This window comes from Taudactylus pleione, unplaced genomic scaffold, assembly GCF_031769625.1.
Source record: "Taudactylus pleione unplaced genomic scaffold, aTauple2 ptg000226l, whole genome shotgun sequence".
Lineage (NCBI taxonomy): Eukaryota > Metazoa > Chordata > Amphibia > Anura > Myobatrachidae > Taudactylus > Taudactylus pleione.
In genome coordinates this window covers 1,756,516-1,770,349 of record NW_028284628.1, presented here as the reverse complement: position 1 = coordinate 1,770,349, position 13,834 = coordinate 1,756,516, and the positions used below count along the sequence as shown (strand labels likewise).

General features: G+C 46.0%; 1 protein-coding gene across 2 annotated transcripts; it reads right to left on the bottom strand.

Annotated features, from left to right (window-relative positions):
* Positions 1–977: 977 nt before the first annotated feature.
* Positions 978–13,325, bottom strand: LOC148517167 (beta-1,3-galactosyltransferase 2-like). 2 transcript variants are annotated; one of them, XM_088479130.1, is made up of 2 exons: positions 13,241–13,325; positions 978–2,704 (listed from the first exon to the last, which is right to left on the bottom strand). In XM_088479130.1, exon 2 carries the CDS (start codon positions 2,694–2,696, stop codon positions 1,665–1,667), a length of 1,032 nt encoding a protein of 343 aa, XP_088335256.1. In that variant the 5' UTR covers positions 2,697–2,704; positions 13,241–13,325; the 3' UTR covers positions 978–1,664. The 2 variants fall into 2 exon arrangements, with proteins under 2 accessions (XP_088335256.1, XP_088335255.1); XM_088479129.1 differs by lacking the exon at positions 13,241–13,325 and adding an exon at positions 12,948–13,088.
* Positions 13,326–13,834: the final 509 nt, after the last annotated feature.

The window sequence follows — 13,834 nt, the reverse complement described above, 5'->3', positions numbered from 1 at the left end:
GAAAAAAGGGAGAATCCCACGCCAGTTTTTCCCCCGATTTTCCAGGATCAGACAAGGCTAAAAGGTCGACGGTTGGTTATGGATTAATGGGGGGACCCCACGCCATTTTTTTTTTATTTTTTTACTTGTAACCCTTTTTCAACTTTTAAAAGGCATTCACAGATCATAGTGATCTGTGCATGCTTCTCCCAGACTCGCCTGCCTTAGACAGGTCTATTGTTTAGGGCTTTTAAAGTTGGATTGTAAATTGATTTCCAATCCAACTGTTAGTAAATGAGGGGATCCTGTAGTCTTCTATGGGAAAGTACTGATATTTGGTCGATGTTAGCCGAAATTCTGTTTTATAGGTAATTTTATAGTTGATTTTGTCTTTAGTAAATCCCTGATTTGCAAAATGGACTTATAATCACCTATAAATACACCACAAACCCAAAATCGACCTTTAGTAAAGTTACCCCTAGATGTTGGTCGGAGCTGTTGTCTTTAAGGCTCCTAACTTTGAATTTAGGGGATCTGACAAGGTTCTCACCATGGGCCTGATTCAGCAGTGGACCCAGTTAAAACATTTTTGCAAGTGCCCAATGTTTTCTATACTGCACATATCTGAGTCGCACTGTACATGCGCTGTGACGATCTTACAACAGTGGTCATAGGGCCTGATTCAGTAAGCGATTACGCACGCAGTCTCACTGCGAAGATATGCTAATGATTGCAATCGCAATGCCATATGCAGCCTAACATAAGGACACACACTTTACCTTACACACATCCATAATACTTAGCAAGACTGCGAAAACCATCGGTAACATCGAGTACAATCACAGCCTCATGCACACTTGCGCAAGGTCAGACCTTACTCAGGAATTGCTAACCTCATCACACACAGTGAAAGCTAAAGCTGTGTATGGCATTACAGTGGCTAAAACAGCATTCAATCGCACTGGCGCGCCATGTGTTTGGCCGACCACCCCCCCATAACCACTCCCAAACGGTACTTCCTGTCAATCACTCTGTGATGGGTCTGCGTAGTCAATGCGGTCACAGTCGCGATCGTGATGCAGACACAGAGCGCAACAATAGGCCGATTGCATGCGTAATTGCAGTTGCGATCGGTAGTGAATCAAGCCCATACTGAGGATTAAGACGAAGAGTGATTGACAGCAGCCATTTGGGAGTGACAACAGGGATGAGGCGTCTCAAACGCATTCATGTCCTGACTGCTTCGGGGGGCGTGTCACAGCCAGCGACTGCATCTTCTTACACAGTAGTTCTGGCCCTGGTGTCCTAGTTGCAACGGACCGATGTTTGTCCAATGCTTTGTACGCCATCGACAGATCTGAGAAGCCAGTGATGGGTGTCTTTGTACAAAAGATGGTGACTGCAACATTTGTATAACTTCTCAGATCCGTACGGGATGACAGCAGCGATGGGCAATGCCTTCACCTCTGAATTTGGCCCCATGATCCCGGCTGTGTCCTGCTCTTGGCGACTACTTGCTTCATTCATGAAACTTAAAATGTGGTTCTGCCTGCAGATATGTGTCTATAATATAATCATGAGACGCGTCCTAGATGAAACATTACATTACTGTGAGGTGGGAACATAAAGGTCAGTTATGGCTCCTCATATTAACTTATCTCTTACTTCATTACTATTTCCAGAAATCAGCACCCCAATGTATTTTTGCCCCAGAAGTCTGACCATACATTGCGCAATTCCTCATTCTCATAATGGTGAACCATGATGACCTTATGAAAAATACAGCGATCATATTCCATCCTGAGCCCATTAAACAAGTTTTTGGGAGGTACTGTGGGCAATACTTTCATTTTATACAGACATATTCCCATAAAGGCATCTTCAACAGAAATAACTGCGATCTCCTGAGCCACCTTGTACACCTTTCCAGCCATGTCCACTGAGAACACATAACCTGGACCAGAAGGGTACGGTGGGTACAAGTCCCCAGGGTAGACACTCTTAGGCACGTACCATTTGCTCTGTTTGTTCCTTATAGGTGCTGTAGAGTACACAAAAAGCCCCGTGAAATAATTTTCATGAGCTGGAAGCTCTGGATGTAGAAGCTGGTGAACAAGATAATTGACATTGAGAAAGACATCACTGTCTATCTTCATTGCGTAACTGGCATTAGGACAGAATTTTGATACCCATTCCATTGCCATTAGAGTTTTTAGAGTTAGATTATAATACGTATCCAGAAAGTCCTGTTGCACAATGTCTCCATATGTAGCACTCTCCTCCTCCAGCATCCTCTGCACGGCTCCGGTCATACTCGGAGATAGGCCTACCAGGAAAATCTTTAAGACATCTACTTCTCCGTAATTACTTTCATTCCCCCAAGTTTCGCGGATTGTGTCTCTAGATTTGACGTTATGACTGTCTCCGGTCACCAGGAGAACTAGGAATGGGTTTCGGTTCTGACATTTCTGTGGCTGGTTGATGAGGAACTTGTAAGGATAAGGATATGGAGGTGTCAGTGGATGCCGCGTAGCGGGGGATGTGGAGTTCAGGATAATGACCTCGCTTGCGAATAACACGAGATTGAAAGTGCGTTGAAGCCAATGGAAATGGTCTAAATTTACATTATATCCTGCAAAGGCAGCAAAGAGCACCAGAATTACCACAGGCAACAGGCAGTGTTTAATGTAGTGCCAGATCCTCAGTCTTCCTCTCATGATGGCGGCTAAAAAAACACAAAAGAGAAATTACAGTTGCACACCTTGCACAAGTATACATCAATATGTATCCATATAGTACATGCCTCATGTACCACTGCCCGGCGCGGCTAGTATGGTGATTCCACTCAGTAGCTGCTGAACAAGATGTAATATCATTGTACATCATATTGTATTACACGCCTGTCTTGAGAAAGGTTCTCATGTTGAACCGAAACGTCGACACAATTTGTGGCGGATTATAAATTACGTCTGTCTTGGCGGATTATAAATATTCATTGTTCTAATAAAAAACTGGTTGTTTAAACCTAGTTGGCGAGAGCTTCCTTCCATTTTTTTGGAACTTTGGATGTTATATATATACTGTGTATATATATATATATATTACACATATATCTTTTATGTACATACCACTAGTGTTTTAAAAAAGCAGTCTGACCATTTCAGTCCCATTATGGACCTTTGACAAGGTTACACAGCACCACAAAAAACATTAAGTGTAGAGAAGTAAATTTTTTAAACACTGATTGTATGTGTATATATATATATATATATATATATATATATATATATATACACGGTATACAGTCAGGTCCATAAATATTGGGACATTGACAGAATTTTCAGATTTTGGCCTCTATTCACCACCACAATGGTTTTGAAATGAAACAAACAAGATGTGCTTTAACTGCAGACTTTCAGATTTCATTTGAGGGTAATTACATCCAAATCGGGTGAACGGTGTAGGAATTACAACAGTTTCAATATGTGCCTCCCACTTTTTAAGGGGCTAAAAGTAATGGGACTATCAACTCAAAAGCTATTTCATGGACAGGTGTGGGCTATTCCCTCATTATTTCATTATCAATTAAGCAGGTAAAAGGTCTGGAGTTGATTCTAGGTGTGACATTTGCATTTGGAATCAGTTGCTGTTGACTAAGAATGGAATGCGGCTATTGAATAAGTGGTGAAGAATAGCACTTAGGTTATTTTGGGGAGAAAAATAACTTGTTCCATCAAATTTGGGGTACATGAAAATGGGTGCAAGCATATTTTAAAGTCCCTAAAATGATTTTTAAAAATTCTTCAAAAATGCACCTGCCGCTACTCCCGCAATGAAGAAAACACCTGCCGCATATAAGGGAGCCCCTCTGGATTTAATTTGGCTTTTTTCTAAGTGTGTTCTGTATTTTTTAATTTTTTTTTTTTTTTCACCCCAAATTTAAAGGTCTTTTTTTTTTTTAACATTTTTGGCGATTCCGACATTTCGCCTCAAATTGAATACGGCCCTTAGTACTGACTGCAGAAGCAGATAAACAGCTGCAGCTCCCGTACTTTTCCCATGCTCTTCTATTCATGTATAACATGCCTGGCTGGTTCAGCATTGCAGGCAGGTAGCAGTGTCCATCCTCTGCCCCTCTTTGAAAGTACACAGGTGACCTGAGGTATTTATATACATTTGTGGTATATTAAGTCCAAACTACAGTCAGACACTTTCTGGGGCAGCTCACACATCATATGGAATAGTATTATTACAGAAGTTGCATTGAACATTGAATGGATCATAACTTCCTGATCAATCTAATATTCAGTATGAACTATGGTGCTCGCATATGTTGTGTGAATTTACACTGTGTATGCTCAGAAAATGAGCATGTGCAAAATGGGCACAGTCACGAGTACTTGGACTCTCTCCGACAAAGAGGAGAGAGTGTGGATGGCAGTGTGGATGAGGGGGGGAGGGATGGTGGATGGGACCCTAGGCTGAAGCTATGCCTAATGTGCCAAGAAACTTTGCACCGGCACTATCAGCCGCGGGCATAAATAATTCTCCCAAAGTATTTATAATATTTGTATTTAGTAATATTTTTTGTGTACAATGATTCATAGAGGATTATGTAATAGATTCCGAGATTATAGAAACCGATGTAACTTCACTGAGTTCGCTGCTAAATTTAAAGTGGCAAACAGCTGTAATGCACAATAGCCACTTACTTCATTTAGCAAGTATTAGCAGAATTCACGCCGGTTCTGTAATCTCGGAATTTATTGCATAACCCTTATAATATGTTTTTTATTGTATTTGTTCTTTATACTATTTGAGTGACTGATATGGGTTCCTGAATACATCCACTCATTACTTTCAGCAAGGAGATTGATCTAAAGAGGCTAAATAAATCAGTGAAAGAATGGATGGATTGGACTAGGGGGGCCTCAGGCCAATATCTTGCCTAGAGCCCCATGGAGTCTTAATCCAGCTCTGGTGCTGAGCATGAAACTGCGGGGAAGGGGGGTGAAGTGTTGTGGGGAAACATCCCCTGTTTAGGGCACTGGCAGGGGGTTTACTTGCCACACTGGGTGTGACCGATCCCAGGGCCGACACTGCAGCACAGTCGATGCCGATAAATCATGCAGGGGACAAATTTAAATGTCCGTGCAGTTTTGATGTCTGTCCAGACATATCGATCGTCCGATTGGTAAGTGTGTATATCTTCCCAAATTGGTCGCTCGGTTGGCGGGAATGACCAGTTGAGATGCTCGTTTGGGAAAGCACTTTTTTCCGTTAAGCTACTCTCCTGCTGGCCTTAAATGCTTCCAGCGGCTTTACAAGTGCAATCAGAGCAGTAAAACTTTCTGTTGACATTCTGTAAGAAAATCCCATCCGCTACAAAAAATTATAACAAACAAAAGCACTGCATTTACAAAAATAAAAAATGACTCGTGACACACGTCTTGCAGACCTCCAGATGTAGCTGTCTAGACACATGTCCAATGAAATCAAATGTTCCACGACAAAACGCAGTCCCAAAAAGTTATTTATCTGAGGTCTGTTGTTCAGGTAATCTGGCTGGTCACACAATGTCTTGCATGTGCCTCTACTTCTCAGTGTGTATCTTCACGCTCCTGGTGGCAAGATGTAGTCCATGATAACATGTTGCTTGTCTGAAGAAAACTTCGACAACAGGAGTGATGAGAGGCCAACTATTTCTGCCAAACTCTTAGTTAAAAAACCCCAAACTGTATTTTGCAGCACTGCACATAGTAAGTCATATGGGTATCCAGATGGAAGATCGACAATGTTTAGATTGACAGTCAATAGTTCAACACCAGATGGTCAACAGGTAATAGGTTGACATGGTGAAAAGGTCAACATAAATAAAATGTCGACTGATGAATGGTCAACATTGCAAAAAATTTTAAAGTTAGGGATAGGCACTTGGGGGAGGGTTAGGATTAGGCTGCCCAAGGGGATGGTTATGGTTAGGCACTAAGGGGAGAGTTAGGTTAGGCTAGTGTTAAATTTAGGCACTAGGGGGAGGGTTAGGGTTAGGCACCAGGGGAGGTTAGGGCTAGGCACTAGGGTTAGCTTTAGGAATATAATTAAATTACAAAAAAATGTGTTGACCATTTTTGTGCTGACAATTTGAGCCTGTTGATCTTTTAACCCTGTCGACCTTCTGCACTGTCGACCTTTTGTCTGTTGACCTATTGTCCCTGTTGATATTGTAACCATGTTGACCTATTACCTGTCGACCTATTGGCTGTCGATCGAAATATTGTCGATCTATTATACCACATCCAGGGCCTGATTCAGCAAGGAACACAGTTGCTTATACGCACACAATTGGTCGATTAATTCACACTGTGCATGCATATGCATCGCACTGCGCAAGGCAGATGCTGCAATCAGAACTGCCATCGCAGAGGCTTTGCAGACCCATGGCAGAGTGATTGACAGGAAATGCTGTTTGTGGGTGGTGACGGGGGGATGGTAGGGCGAACACAGGCGTGCCAGTGCGTTTCTGTTGCAGGGACATGCATAAATTATCCACTGCGATACCAGATGCCGCCTGAGGCATCATAGCATGAAGTAGCGCACGCAGGTGGGGTTTCTGAGTACCCAGAAACCCCCCCTGGCAGCCTCGGGAGCAGATATAATTTTATTAAGCCCCGCCCCCCTGTCTTGCATCAGGGCCCACTGTGGTGCAGGGGCTCATAGCCGCTGCACCCACTGGGCCCCACAGAATCGGAGCCGCTGCCGAAAGTACGGGTCCCGGACCCGGCCGGAGGCTCGAGTCCCTGCTGGAGGGGGAGGAGGGGCCACTCTCCTCCCCTCTCATCTATAGAGCGATGAAGCGATCAGATTACCAAAGTGATGATCCGCGGTCAGCTGCTGGCCGCAGATCATCACTTTGGTAATCCGATCCGGGCAGTGCTGGCTGCACTGAGACCTACGGGGGTGGGGCTGGGTGACGGCCCATGTGACTCCGGGCAGACTGAGTCACTGTGACACAGCTGCCTGCGCAGGCGTGTCGCAGCGCTCAGGAGGACGCCCGCCGATGTCACTGCTAGCCAGACCTGTTCCCCACCTTCAGTCCTCTGCTGCCGTTGTTGGAGCCAGAAGGTAAGTCTGAGTAAGGGGCTGTGATGGAGGGACTGTGATGGAGGTAATGGAGGTGACTGTGATGAGGGGGAGTGAGAGGGGCTGTGATGATGGTGAAATGAGCAGCTGTGATGGAGGGGCTGTGAAGAGGGGATATGAGGTGCTGTGATGAAGGGGGGGCTGTGATGGAGGTGACTGTGATGAGGGGCTATGTTGAAGGGCTGTGAAGAGGGGATATGAGGGGCTGTGATGAGGGGGATATGGGGGCTGTGATGAGGGGAGTAAGAGGGGATGTGATTAGGGGGGTTGTGATGACTGGGGCTGTGGTGAGGGGTGCTGTGATGAGGGGTGCTGGGCTGTGAAGGGCTCCATGGGGGGGGGGATGAGTGAGCTAGGATGAAGTTCCACTGAGGGGCGTCAAAATCTATACCCGCTTACCAAAAAACATTGGCTCGGGCCGGCCCTGATGTGTCGCCAGCAGCCACTCTCCTGGAGAAGGAGAGAATAACCGGCGCCTTATTACCCGCATACTGAGTGCGTGGGTGCTTTGGGCGAGGTGTGTGCTCAGGGCATGCATGCTGCTGTTGTGGCTGGAGCGCGGGAGTTGCAGTGCGGCGCTGGGTGCATACTAAGGTTAGTGTGTGTGGCCAGGGAGTACAGAGGTGGAGCAGCCTGTGCTGTGTCCATCCCTTGCCGGCTGCACAGGGCCACCATATGTGCCACCATATGTCAGCCTGCCTTGTCTCTGCAGGGATCATGCAGGCAACGGGGGCACAGTTCTTGTGGGGGAGAGAAGGATATGTGTAATCTGGTCTTCCTGTTTTTGTGGCTCACCGATGGTTTGCATCTTGTGGTGAACCCTCTATATTCACTCTTGTGAAGTCTTCTCTTGATTGTTGACTTTGACACATATACATCTACCCCCTGGAGAGTGAAGGGGTTTTTTTTCACCAGGGAAATAATTATTTTGTCATCCACCACAGTTGTTTTCCGTGGTCTTCCGGGTCTTTTGGTGTTGCTGAGCTCTCCAGTGCGTTCTTTCTTTTTAAGAATGTTCCAAACAGTTGATTTGGCCACACCTAATGTTTTCGCTATCTCTCTGATGGGTTTGTTTTGATTTTTCAGCCTAATGATGGCTTGCTTCACTGATAGTGACAGCTCTTTGGAACTCATATTGAGAGTTGACAGCAACTGATTCCAAATGCAAATGTCACACCTAGAATCAACTCCAGACCTTTTACCTGCTTAATAGATAATTAAATAACGATGGAATAGCCCACACCTGTCCATGAAATAGCTTTTGAGTTGATAGTCCCATTACTTTTGGCCCCTTAAAAAGTGGGAGGCACATATAGAAACTGTTGTAATTCCGACATCGTTCACCCGATTTGGATGTAATTACCCTCAAATGAAATCTGAAAGTCTGCAGTTAAAGCACATCTTGTTTGTTTCATTTCAAAACCATTGTGGTGGTGAATAGAGGCCAAAATCTGAAAATTCTGTCAATGTCCCAATATTTATGGACCTGACTGTATATAGTCATTGCTTCTCTGCCTGTTGCAGTACGATAGCAATTAAACAGATCCTGGAAATACTAAGGAGCTATGTTGGCTTTTTCAGGCATCAGAGAGAATGCTCTGAAATATTGACAAGCTATTTCCCAGGCCGCTCTAATTTCACACCAACATATATATCTTCAGCAATCTTGGGTGCTCTATATAAGGATCTACCATGCAGGACACTTAAGCTAGGTACAGTGACCTGCAGTGTCTGCAGACCGCCCGTACACATGCAGCAGAGGGGGACGGGACATGCCCCCCGGCCAGCGGGACCTGCGGCCAGAAGCAGGTGATGGTTGTTCAGTGTGTATGAACGACCATCATCTGCAGATATATCTGTGCAGTGTGTACCCACCTTACACCCAAATGTAAATGAGCACTAAAGCAGTTAGTAAGATCTGCTTGTTGATAAAAACACTGATAATTTACAGAAATGCCTGTAGCCATAGGGATCATTGGACCAATGCAGGGAAATTATACTAATGATCCCAATTGAATGTATATGTCTATTTTTTTTTTAATAACAGCTACATATTGGGGGTAAGGTGGAATCAGGGAGATTGCTGGACTCTTCAGAGAGATTGCTACTATTTTAGGGAGTCTGCCTGACAATGAGGGAGAGTTGACAAGTATGTCCTAGACCTATGGGTATGTAGTTATGTGACCGGTGGCCGCAACAATCCCGATGGCAGAATGCCGGCTGGGGATTCATGATAGGCAGCGAGATACCGACGCCTATCATAATCCCAACGCGGGCCCGAACGAGCTAAGTCCGGGCACCAGTCCTCTTAGCCGCATTTAGGTTTAGGGCACCCCGGGGGGACTTAGGGTTAGGCACCCCTGGGGGAAGGTTAGGGTTAGGTGCTAATGGGGGAGGTTAGGGTTAGGCACCCACTAAGGGAGGGTTAGGGGGGGAGAGAGGGGAGGGTTCGGCTACTTACCTGTCGCTGTCGGCATTTCCTCCCTTCGGGCAGATGCTGTCGGGATTTGAGCCGCCGGCATGTCGATCCCATTCCTGTCCTATGTACTAATGGCACAATGCAGGAGATTTCACAGAAATCTCAGACAAAGTGCTAATTAGCACTGCAGATCACGGTCCCCATTATTATAAATGGGGACTATGATCTCTCTCGTGCAGCCTCTGACCGGCTCCAGTAGCGACACTGTGAACATGCGCAGTGTCAGCTTCCACAGGAGAAGTCTTTCACAAACGAGAGAGACTTCTACAGTTTGCTGGGGATATAACTTGGAGGGACAGCGGTTACCGCAACCTCTGTCCCTGCGAGTTACCCTTTGTACATAGTGGGATATTTTTATCCCCTGCGAAATGGATAGATAATAATCGCAGCAGTTCTGGGGCCCATTTATCATTGTATATTTGAGGTATAATTCACAAAAACACCCATTTTCGGGGGTTAACCACAAATATTTAGTAACCCCCGTATGTATGAAGGAGGGACCACAGCAAGTATCTCCGATCTAGCTTTCTATTGGGGATGCAATGCTGCCAAATTTATCAACATCTGGAATGCAATCTGGATATTGGCCCTGGCAGCTAACGCTATCTGAAGAAGGCGTTAGCCGCTGTAGCAATGGCCGCCGTGCAGCGCAGTCAGTGTGTCTGCACATGCGCAGCTGCCCCGGCATCTTTCTGGGCACATCGCAGGTACGGGCTCCTTTTGGAGCCCAGGTCCCTGCATGTGCCGGATGGTACATCCGGGTTCTATGAATGCATATCGTAATGTGATCATGGACGGTACGGTCATGCCCAGATCGCATTGCAATATCAATCGATAATAAATGGGGGCCACTGTGAGTTGTCTTGAACAGAACGGGTATTGCACTGCTAGACACTTGGGGGTGTATTTACTAAGCAGTGTTAGGAGACAGAGTGAAAAGTGATAAGGTACCAGCCAATCAGCTCCCAAATGTCATTTTTCAAACACAGCCTGTGAGATGGCAGTTAGGAGATGATTGGCTGGCACCTTATCACTTTTCACTGTCTCCTAACACTGCTTAGTAAATAGACCCCTTGATACTAAATAGTCTTTGCTGCTGGTAGTCACTTATGTTGCGGTGAGTCCTATAATCACTCATTTGTCACTGTCATTAGGGCTCATCAGGGGCGTATTTTCCTATTAGCCAGGAAGGCAATTTCCACGGGCGCCGGCCAGTTGGGGGGTGCCGGCACCACCAGACAGTGCCACCCGTGGTCAGCAGTAGCGGAACCCCCCTTGACAGACCACAGGCCACCCACCATAATCAGAGCTGCCCGGCTAATGCCTGTGTAGCTGTCAGCGCTTCCGCGTCATACCACCTGACGCGGAAGCACTGACAGCTGAACCGGCAGGGTCCGGGCAGCGCGCCTGTGCTGCAGTTAAAGACCTTTCAGAGGGAGCATGTCATTGTGGGAGAAGGCGGATCACGCCCACCCAGCAGCCCCGCACCTAGGAGGAGGTCCAAGCAGCAGAGCCCACACGTGTGTGTATGTGTTTGTAAGTATGCTTTGTGAATGCTATGTGTGTTGTACTGAATGTTGTGTGTGTATGATCAGTGTTTATGTATATATATATATATATATGTATATATATTATGCTTTTCCTCCTTATTAATACTTGCCTCTGGTTGTGGCAGCAGCAAGTCTGCAGGGTGTGAGATGGAGAATGTGTACAGGTCGTGCTTGGAATCAGCAGGGCCCTGTGGGAGGTTTGCAGCCACTGGCGTCACAAGGGGGGTGCGGGCCGCACCCGGGTGTCACCAGCCAAGGGGTGACACCTAAGTGCTAGCTTCCCCGCAGTGACAGGAGCCAGGTGCTGCATTACGTGCAGCACTCAGCTCCTAGCACAGTGAGGGAGCCGGCACTTCACACAGGCTGGTGCCTGAGGCCAGCATGCACCTCCCACACCACCGGTGGGAAAAAAAACCGGGTGTTCGGGCTTCGAGGCCACGCCCCCTTATTAGTCGGCGAGCGGCAGAGTCCACCGCACCGGGTGCAAAGACACGAAGGGGCGCCACTTACAGACATTTGGCAGAACTGTCCAGTGGCAAACGCAGGATTTTTAGTGGGAGTTTTTATATAAGGGGGACAAGGACAAGTGCCTGATAGTGTAGTAATTTTGATAATTGTTAACTAGAGGTACGTGCTCAATATATATGGGTACAGTGTATACGCTTGTCTGTTAAGCGTATAAAATAGGTCTTTTACAACAACCAGGGAGCTCCACGCTGGGAAATACTTTCATCAATAGAACGGCAATTCTCAGACAACCACAGGTACATTTATCAGCAACCTTGTCACATGCAAATAAATTGCCTCTATTTTAACCCCCTTAGTTTTACAGTAAAGCTGGTCATTGCAGCTGCAATTTGCATCTTCTAAGTTACAGGACAAAAAGTGTTTGTTGTGTGACAGGTATCCTATATCTGTTGTAGAAGCACCACTTGTAAAGAGGTGGAGCTGATTTGCTGAACAACTCTGTACTGTATGACCAGCTTTACTGTACAACTAAAGGGGATCAATATCAATTCCGGGAATTTGCATGTGACAAGGTTGCTGATAAATGGGGGGATAGTTAGGCAGACAATGGCACGTCGCTGACAGCCGCTGCATCAGAAGACGCACAACCGCTCACAAAGGAGTCCATGTTTACACAGAGAAACTGCACCTGTCAAAGGGCTAGTGCAAGGTTCGATGGTGCGTTCGATGGTGGATCTAAAGACGCACTCAGATGGATTTCCACAGGGCAAGGCGCTGCAAATGGGTGTCTTCTCTTTAAAGAAACTGACTGCGGTACTAGCACAAGGCGTATTTTGCCGCTGCAGCGGCTACATCTCCTTGCGACACAGGCCCGATGTAAATACGATTCTGTATTCATTCCATATCACTGGCAGCCTAACGCTACGAGCAGTGCTGCACGTGCGCAGAAAAACATGAACCAGAGGGGGTCCTATGGATCTTCTCCAGCTTTACAGGTCCCCCATTAAAGGGTCTTGGAAAGTTTTGCTTTATAAATATATAAATAGATCAGACACTGCAGTCCCCATAATAGCAGACACAGTAACCAACATAAAGTGATTGCAAGAGAAATCAGCGATGTATAATTCTTCAGCAGCGATTAGCCCCTTGCACAGAGATATACAGTAATGTGTATATAGACACAAAAGAAAAGACATCAGGTTACAGTCCCTGTAAATATCCAAATACTGACACACACACACTTTATGCAGAAAATGGGGTTGCCTGCACTACTGAACTTGCGGTCACAGAGCCCTTTTGGTACCATAGTACAGTAGAGTTGCTCCACCTACCTGTATCAGGTGCAAGAATCTGCAGCTGAACTCAACACTGATAACTTATGTTCCCTCGCACCATGGAAACGATACTTCCATCCCGTGTACCGCAGGGTGTCTGTTGTGATGAATGGCTGCTTAAGTAATCTGTGACGGTTCTTATCTAGCCTGGGTGTACTGCAGCAGTCTTGGCGTGGCGATCGTTCAGCTGTTTATAGCACAGCAGAGCTCTGGGGACGCCTCACTGCTACAGAAGGACAGGTTTTTGCTGCAGGCTTTTACCATCAGCTACTGTAGAATAAAACAATTACCTGCAGTTATCCCAGGCGGCCCTGGAGACAGATTCACTGCAAAACACTGTGTGCAGCAACTTTACATGATCCTGATGTCATCTGGAGCCAGATACAGTGACATTTTCCCTTTCTCTTTGTTACAGATTTTGCACTTCATAATACAAAAAAAAGTAAAACATTGCAATTTTAGTGTACATGTCATTTTAGAACCTGTTTTGCCTTATTTAGTATCATTTTCCATCTCCTTACAGTGGCTAACGCAGGATTTCTTGAGGGGGGTTTCCAAATACTGGAATTTAGAGTCAGTGCGGCCAGTCCATAAAGAGGGTATAATTAGCACTTATCCATCTTTGCGTCATACAAAGTGTATTGTGTGTCATAATTCCAGAATACAGTATACAGGACTAGCTATCACAGTAAGCCATTAAATGCAGCTGTAGGGCCATCCTGCCTTAGCTGAATGTTTTTGTTTCAGATGTGGGCACCATTCCAGAGTATAGGAGCAAGTACAGGAGTCTGGGTATCGGTGAAAGCCGGACTGGACAGATTTCCGGAACGCCGGACTGGGACACCTCCCTGCAGCGACCTCTGCTGCTGAGGAGCTGTCAGCTG